General features: G+C 45.1%; 1 protein-coding gene across 1 annotated transcript in view; it reads left to right on the top strand.

Moving 5' to 3' along the window:
• The first annotated feature begins 2,711 nt into the window (after positions 1-2,711).
• Positions 2,712-19,744, top strand: part of HDAC7 (histone deacetylase 7) — a 229,654-nt gene continuing 212,621 nt past the window's right edge. Inside the window, exon 1 of the mRNA XM_055003372.1 lies at positions 2,712-2,853. Within this exon, the coding sequence (XP_054859347.1) occupies positions 2,835-2,853 (19 nt within the window). The 5' untranslated portion in view covers positions 2,712-2,834. The remainder of the gene's footprint in view (positions 2,854-19,744) is intronic.

Here is a 19,744-nt window from a genome sequence, read left to right as displayed (position 1 = left end):
TGAGTCCAGCCATCTCGTTTTAGGTCTTCCTCTTTTCCTACTGCCATCCACTTTTCCTAGCATTATTGACTTTTCCAGAGAATCTTATCTTCTCATGATTGACCAAAGTACCTTAGTCTTGTCCTTTTAGCTTCTAGGGAGAATTCAGGCTTGATTTGATCTACTGCCCATTTATTTGTCTTTTTGGCTGCCACCAGTTTTTTAAAAAACTTGCAAAAAGCCTGATTCTCTCTCTCTCTCTCTGTGTATATGTGTGTGTGAGCGAGAGAGCGAGAGCAGGAGCGAGAGCGAGAGCAAGAGAAATGCAAACGTGCTCCCTCTCCAAAAAAACCTTCTGCATTTTGGGGGTGGGGTGCTGAAACTTCCAGGTGAAAGCAACCTGAAAGAGCGATTCTACAATTTGGAATTAGGTACCAAACGCAGCCTCCTAAAACTCTTAGGAGGAAGGGGGAAGAATGAGGCATTTGCTTCCATTTGTAGCCAGCCCTGCCTTACCAGCCAGCCTATGGTGAAGCCTGCCTACATGCCAGCATGTGCAAGCAAAATGTTTTCCATTATGCCTGGCAGGCTCAGCACAAGGAGAACAGAATAGCAAACCAGCAGGGGCTGTTGTATAAAACCCTTCTCTCTAGGCAATGTGATTGGTAAAAACCACACACCAGAATATCAGGCTTAGTATTAGAGCAGCCCTCTTCATTGGCATGACCTGAAGGTAACTCTGGAGATTGTTCAAGTCCCTATCATTTATGTCTGTTGAGTCATTCTCTTGTAACACCATCTCCTTGATCTTTCTGAACTCTAAACCAGAAGGCGAGGTACCAGAATAATAGCCAGACCAGAATGTTTCTGAACATTTGTTACAATTGTTAATTTTGCAATCCAGATTAATAACATTTTTTTAAAAAAATATAGTGGATTCAGTCCAATGGTTGATTAATTGATGTCTGACTACGTCTTCCCAGCTGGAGATTCTCTGTTAAAAGAATTCTCGCTAGAATTCCCGGGATTCTCTTGGAAACTGGAACGTCAGTCCAGCTCGTTGAATCCTGTTGTATATTGTCTATTGAAACTGTAGTTTACACTTGTAGATTCAAGAAGAATTCTACAATATCCCCTATGTAATCTTTAAACACTGATTTTCCATTGGCACCTCCCCTCCAACCCCGCCCCCCCCCCCCCCGCCAAGAAACAGGGATGAACTCCAGATCTTACATGGTGTGGATATACTACAGATACAGTCCTATACATGCATACTTGGAAGTTAGCTATGGAATAAAGTGGGAGTTATTTCTGATCAGACAGGCAAAACATTGGGTGTCGTTCTTAATGGGGCCTGCCTAGAGCATGGATACACATTTGGACAAGTCATGTGCTTTTCTGTGAGGAGTTGAACAGAAATTTTTATTGGATTATGATCCATTTTGATCCTTCCAGTAACAGATGAAGTGGTGGAAGAAGGAGAGCCAGTGTGGTGTACTGCTTAGACTAGGACTTTGAAGGCCTGGGTTCAAATCCCCACTCAGCCATGGGTGACCAATCACCAGTGACTCTCCTTCTCAGGGCCAAGCTACACATGACGAATGACACTTGAATGGCAAGTGGATTGAGTGGAGGGCAAGTGAACAGGGAGAAATACACTCGCCGTTCAAGAGTCATTCGTCATGTGTAGCTTGGCCCTCAGTCTAATCTACCTCACAAGGTTGTTGTGATGATAAAATGGATGACAGGAGCCACAATAAGCTTCTTTGGAGAAAGAGGTGAATGAAAATGTGATAGAAGATGGCTAGATATGTATCATCCAGTGTAATGTAGACCTGTATTCAAATTCAAATTCAACTATGGGCCAAGCTACAAGTGACAAACAACACTTGAATGGCAAGTGGATTGAGTGGAGAGCAAGGGAGGAATATACTTGCTGTTCAAGTGTCATTCGTCACTTGTAGTTTGGCCCTGTGCTTGCAGGGTGGGTGATCTTGGGCCAGATGCACTCTCTCTCTTTCAGCCTAGCCTAGCCTACCCCACAGGGTTCTTGTGAGGATCAAGTGAGAAAAGGTTCACATTCACATTCACAAGTTCTTTGGAGGAAGGGTGGAAAGGCACGAGACACAGGTTCGCATTCACACACGTCCAGTGCCCTGTGAGTCCAATGTTCCCACTCCCTCGTCCAGTCATCGTGCACACATTTTATTAGCTAATCCCTCTCCGATTCTGCATACCAGATTGGTAACATTACGGTAACACATTGCTAACGTTTGACTCACAAGAACTTGGAAGGATGGAATGGGGGGGGGGGGGAGAAGGAGGAGGGAAAAGAGGGTGTGTATGAGAAAGCAGCTTGGATTCCAGTGCACACACAGACTCTCTCTTTTCTCTCAGCTTTTCAGGCAAATGATTCCTCCCTTCTAATCTTCTTTTTTTAAAAAATGGGAGGGGGGGCATTGCAAATGTTCGCTGCCTTGTGTACGGCCTGGGCTTTGAGAGGAGCAAACATCTGCTGACAAGGGAGGGGACCAGAGCAGCTTAGCTAACTTTGTTCTTTCTTCAGGACATTCCCCCCCTCTCCCTCCTTGTTCCCAGGGTAAGCTTGGCTGGCTTAGCTTTCTAGGTTTGATAAAGCATTTCCTTCTATTGTCATTCTATACGGCCTCTGGGCCTTTTCTTTTGCACAGCCCCTCCCCTTTCTGCCTTCCTCTCTCTCTCTCATTCTCACTGAACCACGGTTAACATTTGTGGCTTAAGAAAGCAACTGCCTCCTCCAAAAAGAAAGAGCGAAAGAAAGAAGGATTTTTTTTTTGAATGATGAGACATTGTCCTGTTGCCTAGGCGCTCCTTGGATGCATGGACTTCATTGGGGTGAGTCTCTCGTGCAGGTTGTTGCATATTTCAGAGCAGAATCGGGACAAGGAGAGTTGGGTCTCTGTTTTTGGATGTTTCTCTCTGTGTCTATTTGTGGCTCCGCCGTTTCTCATAGTCGACACACAGGATGTACACAAGGGGGAGGTGGGAGCCTCTAGCTCGGCATGGCCTGCCGTTATGTTTGCTGGTGAAACTGGCTGAGAAAAAGGCATCTCTCGAACTCAGTGGCCTCCTCTCTATGACAGTCCTGTGAACCTGGGAGTTCACAGAATCTGAATAGACGGTTTTTAAAAAGCAGATCAGGAGCGATTCCAAATTCCACAGATATAGAGATGTGGGCAGCAAGCAACCACACGCCGTTGGGATGTTGTGTTGTCGTTGTTCTATAACAATTTTATGCAACCAGATTGTCTTGTCCACACTGGAAAATCTGGTGAGGAAGAGCCGATGATGTGTAGATGCCACCATGAGCCCTGGGGCACCTTAAAGCCCAGCCAGTTGGTGAAGGCACAAGCTTGCGTGAGCCAGGTTCCGCTTAGATGCATGAAGATTGTAGACAAAACAAAGTGTCATTTATCACCACCGCTGGGCCTGGTAGACAGATCAGTCAAGATAAATAATTACGAGGAAGTCCAGCGAGACTCTGTAACACTGAGTAACAGAAGTGAATGATCAGTGCATTTTTGTGGACGGGGATAGGATTTATTCAGACCACTTTTATGAGTGTGTTGACTATGCAGGTTTCTGGGTTATACAGCATCCTTCCATCAGGAAGAAATGCTTGGTTATCTAGGGGCAGCTTTAACTACTGGCTTGCCTCGTTGTCCTGCCTGATGAAAGAGCTCGGTGTGAATGCTTGGTGCCTTTTAGCAAGCCAGCCTCTGCCGGTAGATCATCTTACCCTGCCGCACCGAACAATGACCAGAGTGGGTGATGTGCTCTTTTTTTACTGCCTTTCTCCCCTGTAACTGCTGCATCGCTTCGGGGCTGTCCTTCTCCAAGGAAAGTGTAATCTTAGGGCCAAGCTACACATGACGAATGACACTTGAACGGCAAGTGGATTGAGTGGAGGGCAAGTGAACAGGGAGAAATACACTTGCCGTTCAAGTGTCATTCGTCATGTGTAGCTTGGCCCTTAGATGGGATTCTAAAGTGGATACTAACAGGGGCAGGCACCAAAGAACACCAGACTGGCTATGCATTGCAAGTCAGTAAACTCTAAGGATTGTCAGTTGTTGTTTTTTTAATGTACATCTCAAGCCTGCACATGTCTGTTTATTCACTCATTTATTTACTTCATTTTTACCCCACCTTTCTCCCCAGTGAGACCCTAAGTGGTTTATGTAATTCTCTTCTTTATTTTATCTTCACAACAACCGTGTGAGGTAGGTTAGGCTGAGAATGTGGGGCTGGCCCAAGGACATCTAGTGAGATTCTATGTCACAGTGAGGATTTAAACCACGATCTCCTAAAGATCTCCTAGGGAGATCTTTACTCTGCTCAGCACAGCTTCTTCTTGTACAGAGAAGAGACGTGGTGTACCTTTAAACATGTTTATTCAGATGTCCCATTGAACTCAGTTGGACTTACTCCTTTCTCCCTAGTAAGTGTTCAGGATTGCAGCTGCAGGACTTAGCTACATGACAGATTTCTTCCCAAGTCCTCCCAGGGTCTATGCAGTCAGGTGTGTTTTGTGAGTTTGTGCGGGAAACTCAATTCTTAGGTTCTTGTGGGCCTGATTTGGATTGGTACTGTAGCATGGGAAGAGAAGGCACTTCTATTTCCCTCCCAAAGTTGCTTTCCTAACTAGAAAAGTCCCCTGGGGTGTGCTGTTTACCTTGTTGAGGTCTCCAGATATTTGATATGGTATACCTAGTACCCAGTGCAGAGCTCCAGGCACATGCCTGATAGCGAATAGTCAGGGAGAACCTGAGCCAAAGCAAAATGTATAGTTTGTTACTTAGGAGTAGCATTTGTCTGGATCTTTCCCCCCCTTTCTTGACGATGCCTTGATCACTCACTTTTGGTACCTGCTGTCATATAATCTCACAGAGGGCCTCGTCATTATTTATTTTGACTGATAGCCCAATCTATCCAAGAATCCCAGGGCAGGTGACCAATCGTGTTTGTTTGTTTTTAAAAATCTGTTTGGTTGAAGGCTTTCAAGTTGTGAAATAAAACCAGATGACAACGGAGAGATGCCGGGTGGATTCTTGGACAGCACATGAAGGGTCAATGTGCTTGGAAATATGGCTACATATATATCAATGAAGAGAGGGGGGGTTGTGTGTTATGTGGATATTCTACAGTGTAGATTGCTGCAAGAAAAACATGGTTTGCTGAGAAAAAGAAGGTTGTGTTACCATTGGATGACTGATCACACTCCACAGTGTATGGCATGTGTGTGACCTGTGCTGGGGCTGGAATGAAATTGTGCATAAATTCAGAACACATGCACGGAGAGAGGGGAGAAGATTTGGAGTCCGAGTTTGACTTTTGAACATTTATCATTTTTTCTTTTAAAAAGGGACTTAATGACTTGTTTTAAAAAATGTCAATTAATCAAATATTATAGATCCATCTTGTCAGTCAGCTCGACAAAGCAGGTAAATCTTATCCTTCCTATATTCCATCAACATTTGAGAATTCTGGGGACAAAAGATGTGAATTAGGAAAATAACATTCTTATAAGTTTTTATGTTCATTAGACTGGGAATTTCTCAGATTTATTTTTGCATACATGCATCACACCGAGTAAATACTGATGATTGTTTCCCAGTGATCTTTGGCCAGGGACAGTGTGTTTGCAACCATTTGATTGGTTCTTCTTGGATCATAGGAAAGAGAATTTAAGCACCCATTACCTTCATCAGTCATAGAGCTATGACCGAATCCCACACCGCAACATGAACTGATCCCAGCTCACACACATGCCACCGGTGTGTCTGGAGGACAAGAGCACACTGTTCTCTTCTAGGGATTTCCTGAGCATGGCACATTTCCCTCTGTGCAGCAACTGCTCCATTGTTTTGACTGGAGTCTGAGCACCAAATCCCTTCTACAGTGAATGTATCAAGTAGACAAATATTGAGCAGGACTGTTGGTTCATACAGCTCAATATTCTCTGCTCTGCCTGGCTGCAGCTCTCCAGAGTCTCTCTACACGAGACACCTTGACACATATTTGTCAAGTGTAGGGAGATGCAATGTTAGCCAGGAGGCATAGTTTTAAAAGACAGAGCTGGCAGAGATTGCTCCTCAGAGGGTTTGTTAATTTCATCTTCACCTCCCCTAAGGCTCTGTCAATTTCACCTCTCCAGTCTAAAACTGTGTGGGATGGCAACCAGAGGGCAGCAAGGAATGGAAATGGGCTGGAGCTGCCTTCCAGAGCTGGGCTTGGACCTGGAGAGGTTATAAGGGGCTGAAGTTTCCCTTCTGGCATTTCACAGCCCCTTCACACAGCTCCAGTGTATAGCAAAGCCTTTGCCCTGCTGCTGGCTCTGTCTTTTAAAACTACCCTTCCCAGCTAACATTGCATCTCATGTAGACTGACAGTTAAGCGGAGAAAAATCTTTCAATTTTAGTGGAGATGACAGCATTGAATCTAGGACCTTTGGCATAGCTCTGCCACTGATCTATGACCCCTCTTCCAAAGCAGTGGCACTCAGGAGGCTGCCTTTTACAGAGTCAGACCCCTGAATGATCCAGGTCAGTATTGTCTACTCCAACCAGTAGCACCTTTCCAGGATCTCAGGCAGAGGTCTTTCACATCGTATACTACTACCTGTACTACTACCTGATCCCTTTAACTGGAGGTGCCAGAGATGGAGCCTGGGCCCTTCTGCATGCCAAATAGATGCCTCTTGGAGAGGGACCAAAAATAAAGAACTTTGTACATGTGCAAGAAAGATGGATATTGGGACATGTGCCGCTGGAAAATTTGTTTGTGTGTGTGTGTGTGTGTGTGTGTGTGTGTGGGCCTGTTTAGTTGCCACATGTGTGAGAGCTTACAGAGCCCAGTTCTAGTTATGCTACTGTACAGGGGTAAGCGTGCAGCTGTTAAACTTTTATGCACAGCCTGGTCCCATGTGTGTAAACCCGTTCAAAGCAATAAGTGTGTGTAGGACTGCCTCCTATGCCTGGGCTGCATCTTCATGATCAACGGCTCACGCTCAGGGTTACCTCCCGGGAAAATTATCGCAATCTGAAAATAGGAAGACTGCAGCAACCAATCCTGCTGAGCATCCGTTTCTGGGTGGGTGATGGTATTTTCACAGAGGTGGGAATTGACTGTCCTTAAGAGCGAGGTTGTTCCTTGTCCTGTTTGAAAGTTAGCGAATTCTTTGGGGATCAGCCCAGGAGAAAGGAAGCCATACAAAAGGAGGAGGATGTTTATTTTTTTCTTTGTACCGTGCTTCCTGGTGGGCTCCGGGACTTGATCTTGCCGAGTCCCTGAAGGGAGATTTGAGGCTTAGTTATGTGCTGGAGGAGGCAAACTATAAAAAAAGGAAGCTGCAGATGGAAAGATCTTCACGTGGCCGCTACCAGCCCACTCTGCTATGTAAGCAGATAGCCAGCCAATAGGCCATGTGCTGTTTTACGCTTGTAGAATTAATGTATGGAGTTTCATTGCCGCAGGACTGTAATGGATACTTTTATCAGTGGATTAGATCAGGGGTCCCCAACCTTGTGCCCAGGGGCACCTCTGGAATTCTGAGGACACATTGTGGGCACCCCAGTTTGGTGCAGTGGTTAAGAGCGGTGGGACTGTAATCTGGAGAACGGGGTTTGATGCTCCACTCCTCTGCTTGAAGCCAGCTGGGTGATTGTGGGTCAATCACAGCTTCTCGGAGCTCTCTCAGCCCCACCCACCTCACAGGGTGTTTTATTGTGGGGATAATAATAACATACTTTGTAAACTGAGTGGGTGTTAAGTCATCCTGAAGGGTGGTATATAAATTGAATGTTGTTGTTATTGTTATTTATTATTGCCATGGAAGGTGAGGTCAATCACAAAAGGTTCTACAAAATGTTAGGAAATTCCAAGCCAAACGTCTTCCTATGATGGAGGCAGCTATTTCCAAAAGCGTCCTCCCTGTAGATACACACAGGGTCATCCAACGAAGTGATCAAATGTGAGTTTTGCCCTGTGCTTTGAGAAAGAAGGAAGTGGGCACCAGGAAACACATCAGTGGACTCAACAGCACCCATAGGTGCACTGTGTTGGGGACCATTGGATTCGATGAATGCATGGAGGGTCACTCTAGAGAGAGCCATCCGTCATGATATCCAGAAGAGCAACCCCCATGTCCAGAGTAATTGCAAAGTGGCTTTTCTCTTTTAAAAAACAGATGTGTAAAACTGCAATTTGGATCAACACCGTAGCACAGGAGGAGGAGGGTTTCAGCCTCCCTACTGCACAGTTTCCTGACCTGAAATAGTCCCACAGAGCTGCTGTTTGCCCCACTTGAGGCAAATGCACAGGTCCTGCTACTTCTCCTAATACAGGAAGAACAGACCTCTTCTATAGGTGTTGGAGGCACATTGGGGAGCAGAAGAGAAGGGCCTTGCTACAATCGCATAGGAGCATACAGTTAAGAACAGCAACCAGAGGTGCATCCAGATGTTCTTGAACATTTCTGTGCACTATATTGTAATCTATTGCAATGTTTATTGTTTGGATCCCCCTTGCTTTTACTGCAGTGCCCTCTACCTTTGTGATCCACCTTCTGTATTATAGTATATCGTGCCTTAGTAGGGCTGCACCCTACTAAGAGACCTCCTGTCCTGTTGGTTATTAGCAGTTGGCTGGCAGCTGTGTACCTTAGATAGGTTTCTTCCTTTCCATTATTTGCATGTGTTTTTCCCCGTTCCGTAATCTAAGTTCTGCTGCATTGTACATTAGATATCTTCTGCTTTCTGAAGTATTTTGTGATCCGCCTTGAGTCTCCACGAGAAAGGCAGTCTATAACTGAATAAATAAAAGAAATAAAAAAGGGAGACAGAGAGTTGCTATAGTGCAATGATATGATATTATTGGTTAATAATATAGTTATTATAATAATTATATTATTAACCAATAATGTCATATGGAAGCAGCCCGTGACTTTTTGCTCTTTTCTAACTTGAAGTCCTCCTTTGGGGGAGGTATCTTCCACCAGATGGTGCTGAGCTGCCACAACTGCCAATACGCACCATTAACAGCCACATGAGAGCCTCAGCCTGTGGCAGGATAGGTGCTTAAAAGCCACAGGGGCGTCCAGCAGCAATAGTGGGAACTATACGAGAGTTAAAACACATTAGTACATGGGCTAAAGCTAACAGGGGATTGTTTTTTCAATGGTGTTACCCATTTTTGTGGAAGTCTCTCCTATTATTGTAACTAGGGTGATGCAGTGGAGAGCCAGCGTGGTACAGAATATAGAAGATTCAGGGCCAAGCTACACATGACGAATGACACTTGAACGGCAAGTGTATTTCTCCCTGTTCACTTGCCCTCCACTCAATCCACTTGCCGTTCAAGTGTCATTCGTCATGTGTAGCTTGGCCCTCAGATTCAAATTCCTGCTCTGTCGTGAAAGCTCATTGAGTAATCTTGAGAGAGTCGGGTTGGTTGTTGTGAGGACAAAATGCAGTAGAGGGGAGTCCCCAGTGGGGAGAAAAGAAGCACGTAAATATCTAAATAAATAAATGGGGGCCCCTGAGCACAGGTTGGTGTAGTGGTTAAGAGCGACAGGATTCTAACCTGGAGAACCGGGTTTGATTCCCCACTCCTCTGCTTGAAGCCAACTGGGTACTCTTGGGTCACTCACAGCTCTCTCGGAGCTCTCTCAGCTCCACCCATCTCACAGAGTGATTGTTGTGAGGATAATAACAATGTTGTAAACTGCTCTGAATAGGCATCAAGTTGTCCTGAAGGGTGGTATATAAATCAAATGTTGTTGTTGTTGTTGTTATATCCTTGGAGATTTGGGGGGTGGAGCCTGGAGAGGGCAGAGGGGAGAGACCTCAGCAGGTATAATGCCATAGGCTCTAAATCAGTCATTTTTTCCAGGGGAACTGATTTCTTTGGCCTGGAGATCAGTTATAATTCTGGGAGATCTCCAGGTCCCAGCTGGAGGGTGGCAACTCTAGGCAAGGGTGTAAAACCAGAAGCTTTTCCTGAATGTAGAGATGACGGTTTCCTCCCAAAAGGACATGCGCTAGGGCTGCCCTGTTAAACATTTTTCTTTCGAAAACTAAACCTTACCTGACCACATTTAGTAGACTTGGTTTGTTCTCACGCTTGCTTTGTCTTTTCTAACAAAATCGCTGTTGTGATCTTTAAGATGTAAACCGCTTGGAGACTCTTTCGTGCTAAGGGTGGGTAGGTAATTTGGAGACCGCACACCGAAAAACCAGAGACCAAGAGTGGGCTGGGAAGCAGAGGGTGTAGCTGTTCAAGTGTTTATATATTTACTTATTTTATTCGGCTTATATTCAGCTTATTTTATTCAGCTTATATATTTACTTATTTACATTCGGCTTATTTTATTCGGCTTATGTTGGCTCAGGGCAGCTTCCAACAAGATATACAATTAAAACATACTATAAAAACATTATTACCACTTAAACAAAATAACATGAAAAAAGTACGGCGCCCCCAAGCCAATCAGCCTACTGCAAAGTCACTATAAAACATGGGCACTGCCGTAATATAAATCCAGGGCAGCTGCAAAAGAAAGAGGGCATAGCAGTCGGAAAGGGGGACAAAATCTTAGCTCCTCACCCGGCAGAATATCTCCGTCTTGCAGGCCCTGCGGAACTGTAAAAGGTCCCGGAGGACCCAGAGCTCCATTGGGAGAGCGTTCCACCAGGCCGGGGCCAGGGCAGAAAAGGCCCTGGCCTTAGTCGAAGCCACCGAATGTCCCTCGGACTGGGGACAGATTCTCATTCGGTCTTGAACCTTGCTGGGGTGATCTTGGCCAGTTGTTCTCCCTCAGCCTCAGCTGCCTCTCAAGGTTGTTGTGAGGATAAAAACGTAGTAGAAAGACCAGAGTCTGGAGGCATTCGGGAAGGGTCTGGTAAATTCCCCTGGGGATGCATTTTCCAGTCTGTGGGGAATCAGCAGGTCATTATGACTATTTATTATTTACTTCATTTATACTCTATTTTTCTCTCCAATGGGGACCCAAAGCGGCATACATCATTCTTTTCTCATGCATTTTATCCTCACAACAACCCTGTGTAGTAGGTTAGGCTGAGAGAGATTGACAGGCCCAAGCAAGCCTGCGTAGCCGAGTGTGGATTCAAACCTGGGTCTCCCTGATCTAGGGCTGCCATTCCCCTGCCTTGGGCGGGGGATCCCCTGCTCCCACCTCTTCCCCCCTGATCCCACTTACTTGGCCAGCAGGGGGTGTGGCACACCCCCTAGTGGCATGGCTCACCCCTGTACCCGACCGCGGCGTGCTCCCATGCCCCACAATGAGCCCATTTTAGGCCAAATTGGGCCTACGGGGATTCAGCCCTTTGGTGAGCATGGGAGCACATGCCAGGCCACCCTTTGACCCATGTGATGACATCACTTCCTGGAAGTGATGTTATCGCGCATGCTGGTGGTGCGTGTGCATGCGCACGGGGGAAAAACCCAATGACTGCGAAGAGTGAGTGCAAGGTTCCCAGTCCCCCACCGGGGGACTCAAGGGACCTGGAAACCCTAACCTGTCCCTGATCCTGGTCTGACACCTGAACCCCTGCACCAGACTAGCCTTTTGTTCTTGTATCTCTCAGTCGCACGAGATAACCATCCGTTCCTGTACCAGGAAAATCATGGCTTATGCCAAATTTCCAGCTGGAATGGTCTCTAGTTCCTTCCTCTGCCCAGCAGTCCTGCTGGCACAGGAAGGGCAGATTTGGTGCAAAATAAATAAATAAATCCAGCTTGGCTCTAAACATTAGCAACTCACACTGAACTCTGGCTTTTCGCACAAGTAACGCTAGGAACTGGCCCAAAGGTTAAAAATAAGAAGTCTTGTCTGGGTCCCTTTCCTCCAGATCTTTGCCAGCTATAGCTGCAATCTTAGGGCCACTTTCCTAGGATTGAGCCCTACTGAATAAAATGGAGCTTATTTCTGTGTAGACTTGCTTAGGTTCTATCCCTCTATCCATCCAGTGCCCCCCCTCCACTAAAAAGGAGGTACTGCTACTCCTGATGTTCACTTTGAGGGCTCAAACCTGTCAGCTGAAAGGGGTGCCAGTACTGTGTGCTGGCATATACTCTTGTCCATCCATCCATCCATCCGTATCTATCTGTCTGTCTGTCTGTCTGTCTGTCTGTCTGTCTGTCTAATTCCAGTTTTATCTCATCCTTTTCCCAGAGTTCCTGCTCCCATTTTCCCTTCCTAACACTCCCGCAAGATACTCGAGGGGGGCTTCAAAGCCAAGGGGATTTTGTCATATTGTATCCCACCTCAAGCAGGCTTCATGAGAGACAGCATACACATTTTCTGAGTAAATCGAGACATTGAGTAGGGGTTTGAATTCGGGCTTCCTAGTCTGCCAAATCTAAAACACAACCGTATTGGCTTCCGACTATCCAGTGATATCCCTAAGCCCAAAAAATAGCAGAAAACAAATGTAAAAAATAAATAAATAAAATATTTAAAAGATAGACTTAAAGGATAGTTAAACTGTCTGTGGAGTAAACTCCGAGGCCTGTGTGGAGCAATATCCAAGCCATTGCTCGGATTTTCTTGGAAGAAAATCCCACCCCTCTCCTCCTTCCAGGACCTGAACGCACAAACCCATTTGTTATCAGGGCTCTTCAGAGCCACCCCTTGAAGTATCCAGCGCTTTAATCTCACCTCATATCTCAGCCCCTCCGGCTGCCTGTTCGTTTCTGGAGCTCCCCTCTGAACTTCCGCCAATTTATTTGTCTGCTGATAAGCCGGTACCCAGAGCCAAAGGTTTATTGTAAGCCTGCTCTGTTTCGGGACAGAAGCCTGACCTGCAGGAAATGCTGACATTCAACAGGTTTTTTTCCCCCCTGCGATTACTCAGAACAAAAATGGAAGCAACCCTAGAATCTTGAGAAATGGAAACATTCAATGCCTTGGCGGGATGAGCCACAACATGCTTTGACATTTAGAATAAGAACAGGCACACGGGACCACACCATTGCCATCTAGTTTTCTGTGCTGCTAACAATACTTATGAAGGGCTGTCATATGGAGGATGGCGCGGAGTTGTTTTCCGGTACCCTAGGAGGTTGGCATTTTCAGCTAAATATTAGGAAGAACTTCCTGACAGAGCGGTCCCTCAGTGGAATAGGCTTCCTCGGGAGGTGGTGGGCTCTCCCTCTTTGGAGGTTAGAGGGCCGTCTGGCAGCAATGCTTATTCTGTGAACTTAGATCATAAGAGGGAGGGCAGTGTTTAGTTCTTGTAGCCCCTTCTTACATGCTCAGAGTTATGCCAATTGCCACCTTGGGGTCAGGAAGCAATTTCCCCCAGGCCAGTTTGGCTAGGGATCCTGATGGTGTTTTGCCATCTTCTGGACATGGAGCAGGGGACACTGGGGGTGTGTGGGAGAAGGGGAGGTAGTTGTGAATTTCCTGCATTGTGCACAGGGTTGGACTAGATGGCCTTAGAGGTCCCTTCCAACCCTATGATTCTATGAGTCTATGGGCCAAGCTACAAGTGACGAATGACACTTGAATGGCAAGTGTATTTCTCCCTGTTCACTTGCCCTCCACTCAATCCACTTGCCGTTCAAGTGTCATTTGTCACTTGTAGCTTGGCCCTAAGATTCTACTTTAAATCTGAATATAACCTAGGGATTTAGGCTTGCTAAACTCCATGTCGGGCCTGGAGATCTCTCGGAATTAAGATTAATCTCTAAAAAAACGAAGACTAATTTCTAAAAAAAACTACTGAGGGCCAAGCTACAAGTGACAAATGACACTTGAATGGCAAGTGTATTTCTCCCTGTTCACTTGCCCTCCACTCAATCCACTTGCTGTTCAAGTGTCATTCGTCACTTGTAGCTTGGCCCTGAGAGATTCTGTCCACACTATCAATTTCAATCAGTTTTAAACTAGTATCATGTAGGGATATTCAAACACCCAGAAGTTTAGCTAATGTCCACCACTGGTCAGCAAGGAAAGGATTTTGCAATGAACAGTTCCTATGTTCACCATCTCATCTGTTTGGCAGGTTTGTTTCACCCTATTCCTTCCTAACAGCGCAGCCTGATATAATCAGCTTTTTGTGCATATGTGATTTTTACACAGTCTCATTGTGTCTTGCTCTCCCGTCCTTGACGCTCCACTCAGCAGCCAATTGCTTTCACCAGGCATTTAAATCCAAAACAGATCATATAAATCTGTCATTAAATAAATGCTGGGCTTACTAAAATCCTACCATTTGGTGTTCATCTAAGTAGTCCTTAGTGATGCCAGTGGCTGCCAATCCGTTTGGATCAGCTGTGTGCTTGGCCATGCGCAGCAGCGCAGAAACGTGATGCAGATCTCTTCAGCAGACATTTAAGACACGCTGTGTTGAACGGGTGATTGGCTCTCATCTGATTGTCACAATCGAGCAAAATACGTATGACTCTAACCCCACTCAATGTGACATTTGCAGCATCCCTTACATCATGTTCGAATGTGAAATGGCGAGTCTTTAGTGTGTAAAGGAAAATAAGTGGTTCACATGCATACATGCATCGCATGACGACTGTGGGATCAAGTGATAATCTTCCCGTGTGAAGGAAACACCTCAGATTATTATTATTATTATTATTATTCAAATTTCACACAACACAATCAATAATAAAGATCACATGTTATCATTGATTGGCTTTGCTGAGTTGATACAAGTTTCCGCCAGAGACCTAAGCATCAGCCAGGTATCGGTGCAATATGTACGCTGTTCCAAGCAACGCCGTCTTTTGCAATTCTGTAGGTGTTATGTCAGAAAGCTGCAGTTTTTCCATATAAGTTGCAATTTTTTTTGAAATAGTTCCCAGTGCCCCTGTTTGTTAAATAACACATAGTAGCTAAACAAAGAAAGAATGGAAATTTCCAGAGTCCAAATTTTCAATTTGGGTTTAAGTAGAACCAACGATTGATTGATTGATTGATTGATTGATTGATTGATTGATTGATTGATTGATTGATTAGATTAGATTAGATTAGATTAGATTAGATTAGATTAGATTAGATTAGATTAGATTAGATTAGATTAGATTAGATTAGATTTTGGCCCTCCGTCCCCACCAGCTGGGCTCAGGGCAGACTACATTTCAATTTACATAAATAACAGTTAAAAACAAATAAAACATTATACAAATAACATTAAAACAACTTTATACAATAAAAACAATATAGCGTCTCTTCAGATGGCAACAATAAAATACTACATTTCACGGCCTAACTCATATATAGGCTTATATATAGGGTGGTGGACAGATCTTTAGTGTGGCCGGTGGGGGCCCAACCTAGCCTCCACCACATGCCTGGCGGAACATCTCTGTCTTACAGGCCTGGCAGAAAGATAACAAATCCTGCCGGGCCCTGGCTTCCTCAGACAGAGAGTTCCACCAGGTCGGTGCCAGGACTGAAAAGGCCCTGGCTCTGGTCAAGGCCAGGCGGGCCAGGGACCACTGACAGTTGTTTATTTGTGTGTATTCCAGACAGTTCCTTGCCTCTTGGCCTGGCTAGCTGGGCTGCAGCTCCGGAAACTGAATTTAGTGAATATATATTTTAAAAAAGATTTTCATTTTTAGCACAGGCAAACATAGTTCATGTGACCCAATTCATGGCTATTTTGTGAACGTGGTGTGTGTGTGTGGGGGGGGGGGTCTGACAGCGGATTCTGAAGCAGCATTTTGATCATAGTTCAGTCCCAGCTTACAAAACATACATATTTCTGTTACTGAGTCATTTAAGAAGGGTACAGATATATGCAAATCACTGCTTTCCTCATGGAAATGCATTTGAGTGGGAAAGGAGTGGGCCTCGCTTGCATACAGTAAATATTTTAAAGGGGAAAGTAACCTTTTAGAACTGATAGAATACGCATACGTTTCTGTGTTTGGTTACCCAAGTACCAGCCATTATTCAAGATAAATGAAGACATGGCAAAAGGAAAAAACGAGTGGGAAGACAGGAAAGATTTTGCAAAACACAGTGGAAAGAAGAGGCAGACCAGACCAGAGAGTAGTTCTGCAGAGCATCTGGAAATATAGTCTTGAAGGCGGCAGAAGAGATAACACCGCATCGCCAAGCAGCTTCACGTTTTTTAAAAAAGATGTCATCGGGTTTTTTTTAAAAGACACCTTTAAAAAGTATATAAAGAGGAAGATATTAAGTTCGCTGGGGTATATATTTATAATTAAAACAAATACATGTCTGATCGAAATTTTGGCCACGTTATGTTTATGCACACAATGTTGAATTCAGCTTGAAAATATAACCCTAATCTAAATACATAACTAAAACCGAATTAACGGTAATATGTAAACGGTAAAATAATAAAACAGGATTGAAAAAGGAAGTGTTAATGCTTTCGTCACAGACTAGTTATATTTTCCTACCTGAGGAAAAAAACGTGTTTTTAAACAAAGAGGAATGAAGTATTTATAAGATTGCAAAAATAGCCTCAATAAATATACCTGGCACCTGTCCAAAATCATTGTGTAAGGAAATCCAGTGGCAAGACAAAGGTACAAATAAAATAATCAGTAGAATAGCATCAAGGTCAAAAGGGGAGATTCGGCAGCCTAAAGTTGGTCCAAAAACTGAGCCAATAGTCCATGAGAACAATTTGATAAGGAGAAGTACAAAAGGATAAAGGCTTGGAACAACATTACCAGAAAGCCATAGAGAACACAGTCTGAAAATTCACAAGTTGTTGCTACACTGCATTTACACAGAGTTGATTCTCTGTGTTGCTGCTGTGGAAACAGGGGCATTTGCTAGGTTTGCCAGCCTCCAGGTAGTGGCTGGAGATCTCCCAGAATTACAGCTGGTCTCCAAGCCACAGAGATCAGTTCACCTGGAGAAAATGGCTACTTTGGGGGGTGGACTCTATGGAATTATGCCATGCCAAGGCCCTTTCCCTCCCTAAACCCCACTTTCTCCAGGTTTTACTCCCCAGATCTCCAGGAATTTCCCAACTTGGAGCTGGCAACCCTAGCATTTGCACTGGCAATAGTACTTTCACACAATAGTTCTCTCCACACTTTCCTTGGCCTCCACCCCCCTGGCTGCCATTCCGCCCGCCCCACCGGAGAGCTTTTTTGCTTTAAAAAAATCAGTAATTGAAGCATCACTACAGCTTATATGTCAGTTACCACTTTTAAAAGCCCTTTGGTAGTATAGTACAGCCCAGCGTTGCAGAGCGGTAAGCTGCAGTACTTTGGTCCAAGCTCTGCTCATGACCTGAATTCGATCCTAGCAGAAGCTGGGTTCAGGTAGCCGGCTCAAGGTTGACTCAGCCTTCCATCCTTCCGAGGTTGGTAAAATGAGTACCCAGATTTCTGGGGGTAAAGTGTAGGTGACTAGGGAAGGCCATGGCAAACCACCCCGTAACAAAAAGTCTGCCAAGAAAACGTCGTGATGCGATGTCCCCCCCCATGACTCAGTGCTTGCACAGGGGACTGCCTTTACTTTTTTTGGTAGTACAGAGGCAGGGGCGGCAGCCACAGGGGACGGAGGCAAGGAAAACGGCATCGATGTGGGCAAGACCTGCAACAATTTATACCTTTTTATCCACACAGCATGCAAAACCTCTTTGCAATCTCCCCCAAAACGATGTATCAAACCATGTGCTGGAAAGTTTAGAGCAAAGTGGGGGGAAACATGGATTGTGAATAATTAGGGGACATGGTTCTGTGGATACTCAAAAAACCGAGACAAACTTACTCCTGTTTAATGATGTAAACAGCTGTCAAGTCATGGCTGACTCATAGCGACCCCTGCTGGGGTTTTCAAGGCAAGAGGCTAACAGAGATCATTTGCCATAGCAACCCTTGTCCTCTTTGGTGGTCTCCCATCCAATTACAAACCAAAGCTGACCCTGCTTAGCTTTCGAGATCAGGCTTGCTTGGGCTATCCAGGTCAGGGCACTCTGCTCTAGACACGGGTCCATTTGTAATGGGAATTCTAAAATCAGAAGAATATACTCTGCTTTCATATGGTGGTTTTGCTCTGCTATGGCTTTTGGGGAGCATTCAATATCATGGTCCGTGTATGCATTTGCTAACTTTTCATCTGCTTTGTAACGATCTGTCCCAAACCTGCGATGCTATGTTTTTTTCTAGAAATATCCCAGCTACAGCTGGTTTGCACTCTGTGTGGATGGGAAGATACAGATTTTCAAAACTGCTACAAATATATAGCAGCAAATGATTTTTAAAAAACTGGCAGAAAGCCCTCTGGTGGTTGTCCCAGTTCAGTGGTTTATTCCCTCACCCCCTCCTTTAGGGTCTCCATGGGAAGGCCTACAATCTCAGGGAGAAGTGTGGTTGCGAAGTCTGGGTTGAGAAATTTGTGGAGATTGGAGCCTGGGAAGGGTGAGGTTTGAGGAGGAGAGGGACCTCAGCAGGGTATAATGCTGTAGAGCCCACCCTCCAAAACAGGCGCTTTCTCCAGGGGAACTGATCTCTGTAGTCTGGAGACCAGTTGTAATTCCGGGAGATCTTTGGCTCCACCTGGAGGTTGGCAAGCCTAAGGTGAAGAGACAGGACAGGCTGTTTTCCACAAGCCCCCTCTCCCTGTTTTCTTTCTCCATTCTAAAATGCAAACTTTTCCAGCAGCCTTTTCTTCCAGACGTCGTATCTTTCTCTATGAGGGAGCAATTAAAAAGCTGAACTAAACAAACCTGGGTTCGAATTCTCCCTCTGCTATGAAGCTGACCTTAGTCAATCACTGCCGCTCATCTTACCTTGCAGGGATCCTTGTCAATGTTTTAAAAAAATTAAGGTACCAGTAGATAATCTGTTTGGGAAACAAATGGGAAAGAGGAACAAGAAAAACTAGTGTGGTATAGTGATTAGTGTTAGGCTAGGTCAGGAAAGACCTGGATTCTAATCCTCACTCAAGAGAGCCTTTTGGTGTAGTGGTTAAGAGTGGCAGGACTCTAATCTGGAGAGCCAGGTTTGATTCCCCACTCCTCCGCTTGAAGCCAGCTGGGTGACCTTGGGTGAGTCACAGCTCTTTCAGAGCTCTCTGAGTCCCACCCACCTCACAGGGTGATTGTTGTTGTGGGGATAATAATAGCATACTTTGAAACCACTCTGAGTGGGCGTTAAGTTGTCCTGAAGGGCGGTATATAAATCGAATGTTATTTTGTTGTTATGATTCAAGCTCACTGGGTAGCCTCGTGCCATATGAAACGGAAGGTGGGAGAACGAAAGCCAAGAGTCATTTGAGAATTTCCTAATTAAAAACAACAAGACGGCTTTTTTTGCATTGTGTTTAACCTGCATTCTCTCAGAGGTTTTGTAGCAGGATGCTTGCCGCACCTGCTGTAACTATTATTTGAAGAGGAACTGAATGGATTTTCTTGAGCATCTAGACATGTTTATTTTCAAGAGTAGGTTTTATTTTAGGGTTTCCCTTCCCAGATCTTTCACTCGGTCAACTGCTGCATCAGATACAATGCCAGTATGACAGACTCTTGCATATGCAGGTAAAAGGTAAAGGTGTGCAAGCACCGAGTCATTACTGACCCATGGGGGGACGTCGCATCACCACGTTTTCTTGGCAGATTTTTTGTTACGGGGTGGTTTGCCATTGCCTTCCCCACTCATCTACACTTTATCCTCAGGAAACTGGGTACTAATTTTATAGACCTCGGAAGGAGGGAAGGCTGAGTCAAACTTGAGCCGGCTATCTGAACCCGGCTTC

Source organism: Eublepharis macularius, chromosome 19 (assembly GCF_028583425.1).
Source record: "Eublepharis macularius isolate TG4126 chromosome 19, MPM_Emac_v1.0, whole genome shotgun sequence".
Classification (NCBI taxonomy): domain Eukaryota; kingdom Metazoa; phylum Chordata; class Lepidosauria; order Squamata; family Eublepharidae; genus Eublepharis; species Eublepharis macularius.
The sequence above is the reverse complement of the archived record's forward strand: the minus strand, read 5'-3'. Positions and strand labels throughout refer to the sequence as shown.